At 42.0% G+C, this 6987-nt stretch overlaps 1 protein-coding gene across 12 annotated transcripts in view; it reads right to left on the bottom strand.

Moving 5' to 3' along the window:
* Positions 1-651: 651 nt before the first annotated feature.
* Positions 652-6987, bottom strand: part of LOC133555900 (receptor-type tyrosine-protein phosphatase delta-like) — a 453427-nt gene continuing 447091 nt past the window's right edge. For all 12 annotated transcript variants that reach the window (XM_061905366.1, XM_061905382.1, XM_061905397.1 and 9 more), the window contains 2 exons: positions 6965-6987; positions 652-6888 (listed from right to left, as the gene is read on the bottom strand). The exon at positions 6965-6987 is cut by the window's right edge and continues 113 nt beyond it. In XM_061905366.1, the coding sequence (XP_061761350.1) occupies positions 6820-6888; positions 6965-6987 (92 nt within the window). In that variant the 3' untranslated portion in view covers positions 652-6819. The remainder of the gene's footprint in view (positions 6889-6964) is intronic.

Here is a 6987-nt window from a genome sequence, read left to right as displayed (position 1 = left end):
TATAGATGTACCTTATTTTCTCATATTGTGACTAAGGGGGCATTTAATTTTGTTACTGTAGTGAGTAGTCCATTTGTGAATCTATTTTGGTGTAAGAAGTGGGATCCTGCCTTGTATGCAAGTAAAAAGAGAGACTGTGTGACAGTAGAACAAACCTTTTCATGTTTAGATGTACCTTATTTCCTCATATAGTGACTAAGGGGGCATTTAATCATGTAACTGCAGTGAGTAGTCCATTTGTGAATCTATTTTGGTGCAAGAAGTGAGATCCTGCCTATTTTATGTGCTTATGAAAACATTTTTTTAATGTTTAGCTGTACCTTATTTCCTCACATAGTGACTAAGGGGGCATTTAATCATGCAACTGCAGTGAATAGTCCATTTTTTGAATTTATTTTGGTACTTTTGTAACTTACATGTTATGTAGACCACAAGGAAGTGTTTACATCTTGAAAAATAATCATAATATGACTCCTTTAATGCGCTGTATGGTCGGAAAAATACGGTGGTTTGTTTTGCTCTTTTAGTTTGCAATTTGTTGATTTTTGAGTTGTAATGGAAATATTTAAATTATGTGTTAGAACATTCCTTTGAGATGAAAAAAAAAGAGGATTTTTATGCGTTTGAAAAAAGAAGGCCGACACGTCACGACACACCTTCCCTCTTTTTTATTCCACTTGAGTTTATTGGTAAGAAATGAAACTTGTGTCGACAAACAACAGAGTGGTGTGTTCCTTCTTCCGACCACCAAAGGAAGAAAATGAAAAGCACTTGTTGAGCGGAAAAAGGAATAAGGAAAGAAAAGTGGACATTTACAGAGCAGCTGGAGGGAAGCCATCCAGATAAAACATAATTTTTATACAACGCCACCCTTCATCCACCCACATGACGAGGGGGAGGGGCTAAAATAGAACACCTCTTTTATTGTGAAAGGTTTTCTTTTTGTGGTGCGACAAAGCCACGTTGTGATATATTGGTCAAGTGAGACTCCTGGAACTCTCTTATTTACATATTCACAACCAGGGGCCATCTTCAGCCGCTTCACCTTCAACTTCTTGGTTTCTTTCACGGAGCGGGAGAGGGGAGGGGCAAACAAACAGACGAGTGCATAGTACGAGAGAGAAAGTGCAAGTCTTCCCATTACAGGTACGACCAACAGGGGCAGGGGGGTGGGGCTTCTCCAAAGTGGTACCATGCATACAAACAACACCCGGGTCGCCGCGACTACGATGCACCTTCTGTTGGAGTCGAACCTAGACTTTTGTCATGAGCACAATGTTGGCAAGAGAGGACAGCGAAGGGTTAACTGGTTGGCCTTTTTTTTTTTTTGGTGAAGGAAGTAGGATCCATGTCTGTATTTAAAAAAAAAAAAATATTTGTGTGACCATGAAACAACTTTTTCATTATTAGATGTACCTTTTTTCCTCATATAGTGACTAAGGGGGCATTTAGTTACGTAACCGCAGTGAGTAGTCCATTTGTGAATTTATTTTGGTGTCAGAACTGGGATCTTGCCTTGTATGTAAGAAAAAAGTGATTTTGTGTGACAGTAAAAAGAATGTTTTCATGTTTAAATCTACCTTAGTTTCTCATGTAGTCCATTTGGGAATTTATTCTGGTGTAGGAAATGGGATCCTGCCTTGTATGCAAGAAAAAAGGGATTTTGTGTGATGGTAAAAAAACGTTTTCATGTTTAGATTGACCTTATTTCCTCATGTAGTGACTAAAGGGGCAATTAATCTTGTAACTGCAGTGAGTAGTCCATTAGTGAATCTATTTTGGTGTAAGAAGTGGGATCCTGTCTATTTTGTGTGACCATGAAAACAGTTTTTTATGTTTAAATGTACCTTATTTTCTCATGTAGTGACTAAAGGGACATTTAATCACGCAACTGCAGTGAGTAGTCCATTTGTTACTTTATCTTGGTGTAAGAAGTGTGATACACTCTAGCATGCAAGAAACAAATAATTTTGTGTTTAGTTTACCTTATTTCTTTGTGCAGTGACTAACAAAATCATGTATTTCTGAAACTTCAGCAAGTATTCAATGCGTTACTTTATTTTGGTGTAAAAAGTGGGATCCACTCTTGCATGCAAAACTCCTGACTTCATTTTGATGGATTTACTGCATCTTTTCATGTAGCGTCCACCTTATTTACTCAAGGGCAGAAAGTAGATTACTTTTTTTTTTTTTTGGTGAAAGGAAGTAGGATTTACTGTTATACGCGACAAAAGGTCATTATTTAATTTGAGGAGATGGACGTAGAGCGTTGACCACTATTTGAGGAAATAAAGTAAATAAAACGTTTGAACTAAAAAGAGGAAAATGTCATAGATATACTTCTGAATCTCTTTGAAAAGTCTTATTTTGAGGGGATATGACTGCGTTCCTGTGAGAGTGGTGAGCATGAGGGACCAGGCCTTCATACAAATACAACAGTAATACAAAATAAAGCACCCACACACAAACACACACACAAGAAGGTGACAATAATAAAATAGGCGTGTAATATAAGGCACTAGAAATCTAAAAGGAAATTATTTATCTCATGATGTTTGCAGAGGAGTAGCAATCATTCCTTGGTTACCGTGACAACAATGTTGGGGTGTTGGCATATGGGCGTGGGGTGAGAAAATGATGTACCACTATCATCATCATCGTCATCATCCTCATCATGTGACTGCAGTTAGTGTGTGGACACAAAAAAAAAAAAAATATATATATATATATATATAATTTATATAGCATACATCTACCTATTATTATTATTATTATTATTGCACACTGAATCACACACAGAAGGATATTCCAGTGAGAATATTCTTGTTGGTGGTGTAACTTTAAATATATTCCGAAACACTCCCATCCCCCACACACTCCTTCAGTGTCCGCTCATTTGTGGTTTGGGCTCTTGTTAAGTTCCTTGGGACACACTCACTAATACTTTGTGGCAAAACAACACAAACTTACATTTTTACCTTAAACCTGAGCCCGGACCTAACCTGAACCTAAATTAAACCTAACCTAACCCTAACCTCAACCCTGAATTCAACACAGACCTAACCTGAACCTAACCACAAGCCCCAAACCCTAACCCCAGTTCCGGGATATTCAAATGAGGTGGCGACTTGTCTAGGGTGTACACCGCCTTCCGCCCGATTGCAGCTGAGATAGGCGCCAGCGCCCCCCACGACCCCAAAAGGGAATAAGCGGTAGAAAATGAATGGATGGAAATGGGGGCCACGCTGTCATAAAAGCTAAGGACCGGGGGCCAAACTTCTTCCTTCACTAATAGTCTTATTTTGCATATTCTGGAGAACCAGCGTCCCCTACAGTGGACTTTTGATTTGGGTCGACTTATTCTGGCGCTTTTCCTGTTTTTAATGACCTTTTGCAAACAAGCTCTTGAAAAGATTATTTTTATGACAGCACTTAAGTGGTTTTAAGAGTCTGCTGCAAAAATGTGAGTCCCTCACAAGTTTTTAGAACTGAACTTTCTGGTGACCCAGACAACAAAAAAAGAGATGACCTAAAATGTAACCTTGAGGAACACCACTAGTATGACCACTGAGTGCAGGTGAAGTAAACAAACAATAAAAAAGAGAGGACCTAAAATGGAACTTCGAGGAACACCACTAGTATGCCAACCGAGTGCAGGTGAAGTAAACTATGGTAAACAAACAACAAAAAGGAGAGGACCTAAAATGGAACCTTGAGGAACACCACTAGTACCAATTAGTGCAGCTGAAGTAAACAACAAAAAGGAGAGGACCTAAAATGGAACTTTGAGGAATGCCACTAGTACTACTGAGTGCAGGTGAAGTAATCAAACTATGGTAGACAAACAAATAAAAGGAGAGGACCTAAAATGGAACCTTGAGGAACACCACTAGTATGCCCACCGAGTGCAGGTGAAGTAAACAAACAACAAAAAGGAGAGGACCTAAAATGGAACATTGAGGAACACCACTAGTATGCCCACCGAGTGCAGGTGAAGTAAACAAACAACAAAAAGGAGAGGACCTAAAATGGTACCTTGAGCAACACCACTAAAACCACCGAGTGCATGTGAAGTAAACAAACTATGGTAAACAAACAACAGAAAGGAGAGTACCTAAAATGGAACCTTGAGCAACACCACTAGAACCACCGAGTGCATGTGAAGTAAACAAACTATGGTAAACAAACAACAAAAAGGAGAGGACCTAAAATGGAACTTTGAGGAATGCCACTAGTACTACTGAGTGCAGGTGAAGTAATCAAACTATGGTAGACAAACAAATAAAAGGAGAGGACCTAAAATGGAACCTTGAAGAAAACCATTAGTATGCCCACCGAGTGCAGGTGAAGTAAACAAACAACAAAAAGGAGAGGACCTAAAATGGAACATTGAGGAACACCACTAGTATGCCCACCGAGTGCAGGTGAAGTAAACAAACTATAGCAACAATTGATGGACACAATTCACATTACAAAGAAAAAACAAAAAAGGAGAGGACTTACAGAGGAGCCTTGAGTAACGCCTCGGTTTTGTAAAGCACAAGTTTGGCCCCCAGTCTTCTGTGTTTGCTGGCAAGGTCAAATGTCAACGCAAGGACATGCCAACGTGTTTATGTTTTGTCCAAGTTCCCACAGGAGCCTGCAGTGTTTGTAGCGACTTGCAGTAAAAATGGTTCTGAACTGACCTCGGGGGGCCCATACAATGTCTTTCTCGGGCCCCTGAGCTACCAGTTGAATAGCTTACCTTACCCTAGATCATAGATCTAACTCCCAACCCTGACGATGAACTTTGAACTCTAGGCCTAAAGCAGGGGTGTCCAACTCCTTTTCATTGAGGGCCACACTGCAGTTAAGGGCCCCTTGAAACGGCAAATAAACATGAATATTAACATAAAATAGTCTCGTTACACAATTTGCAGAGGAAAGTTTTCGAATTTTACATGCTGTACTTTTTACTGGCTAACTTTAAAAGCAGAAGTCATGATGACGAGCAGATAGTCAAGTATTCATTTTGATAATCCCAAATCATTTCACTTGAAATTTGTTTTTCAGGAAAATGTTGCAAATTTTTGTTTGTGCCATGAATAAACATGGCTTTCTTCTACAAACATGGCATAAAACATGACTAAAACATCTAGATAGATCTGAAGTTGAGCAGTAGACTTAAGTGTTAAATATAAAAGTGTGTAAGACTTATTTGTAACTTTTTTTATGACTGAGACCCTTCTGGGTCCCTGGGACCAAACTTCAGGGGAACCCTAAAGATAACATTTTGAAAAAGAAAAACATCAAAATGGCCGCCGCATGCTTAGATTTACCAGTGGAAGACGTTTGGACACCCCGGTCTTAGATCCACCTTAAATAGAATCCTGATCCTGCCACTGAACCCTAAAACTGAAGTCTGTAACCTGAACTGTAACCTGGATACCAACTCTGAGGACCAAACACTGAACTGAAACCTTGACCCCAACCCTGAACATCTAACTCTGAACCCTACACTGAACTGTAATTTTGGCCCCAACCTTGAACCCTAACACTTAACTTCAACCTTAGCCCTAACTCTGAACCCTACACTGAACCCTAACACTGAACTGTATCCTTGGCCCCAACCCTGAACCCTAACACTGAACTGTAACTTTGGCCCCAACCCTGAACCCTAACACTGAACTGTAACCTTGGCCCCAACCCTGAACCCTAACACTGAGCTGTAACCTTGGCCCCAACCTTGAACCCTAACACTGAACTGTAACCTTGACCCAGACCCTGAACCCTAACACTGAACTGTAACTCTAGCCCTAACCCTGAACCCTAACACTGAACTCTAACCTTGGCCCCAACCCTGAAAACTAACACTGAACTGTAAGCTTGACCGAAACCTGGAACCCTAACACTGAACTGTAAGCTTGACCCAAACCCGGAACCCTGAACTCTAAGCCTGAACTGTAACCATGACCCCAACCTGGAACCCTGAACCCTAAGACTGAACTGTAACCCTGAACCCTAACACTGAACTGTAAGCTTGACCCCAACCCGGAACCCTAAGACTGAACCCTAACGGAGTGTTCTCCATCAAGCACCTGTCAGGTGTGTGCAGTTCAAAGTTGCTCATGCAAATACGTGAGAAGAGTGACTTCATTGTGGTGCTTTCACAAATAAAAAACAAAAAAACGCTCAACCGTTTTCTCCCAAAAAGACCTTTGGGCGTAAAAAAAACAACATTTTGATGACATCAAAAACGTAAAAAAAGACAACACGAACTTGAAGAGAGCACACTTTTTGTCCTCCTGTGAAGAAAAAGTGTTTGTGTTTGCGGTGAGGCCGGTGCTTCTCGAAGAACTCCTCGGTCTGGGTGTGAAGCGTGACATGACCCGGTGCCGGGGACACCAAGATCTTCTTCAGTCCCTGGAAAACAAGAGTCGGTGTCCCCCAAAGCACATTTGAAAAGGAGGTGTCCTTGACACTGTGTTCAGGCTCTTCAGGCGCTCCCAGTCCGGTCCGTGTGATGGAGGCCTTGGAGAACCAAAGTGGTGTGACGCCCTATCAAGGTCGGTGATGCTACGCTGGCGGTGACGAGGTGATGAGTTCCACACCTCCACCTGAGTGCCCTCTGACAGCACTGAAACAAAGACAAGTAGATTCTGATCGAGACCGACCAGGCGGAGTAGAGTGACCGATGGAGGTGTTTGGGCGGATAGCCCGTTGTCAAACAGGTTGCTAAGGCTCAGTTGGAGGTGCGAAGAACACCTTCACTCTGCGGGTGCCGGCGCTCTCCTCACAGCCTAGACCCGACCAGGTGGGGCGTGCTATGACGGACTGGCTTTATGTTGCATAGTGATCGAAGCTCCCCAGGTACTCCAGACTGGCCCGGTAGCAGAACTGGTACTGGTCCTGCAGGGGGAGGGGGAGGCGGGATAGGACGATGACGGGTGATCCAGTCAAGTCAGGACCGGAGAACACAACTCACCTCGGTCTGAACGGTAGCCGGCC

Source organism: Nerophis ophidion, linkage group LG01 (genome assembly GCF_033978795.1).
Source record: "Nerophis ophidion isolate RoL-2023_Sa linkage group LG01, RoL_Noph_v1.0, whole genome shotgun sequence".
Classification (NCBI taxonomy): Eukaryota; Metazoa; Chordata; class Actinopteri; order Syngnathiformes; family Syngnathidae; genus Nerophis; species Nerophis ophidion.
Note: the sequence above shows the minus strand (reverse complement) of the source record. Positions and strands in the feature narration are given on the sequence as shown.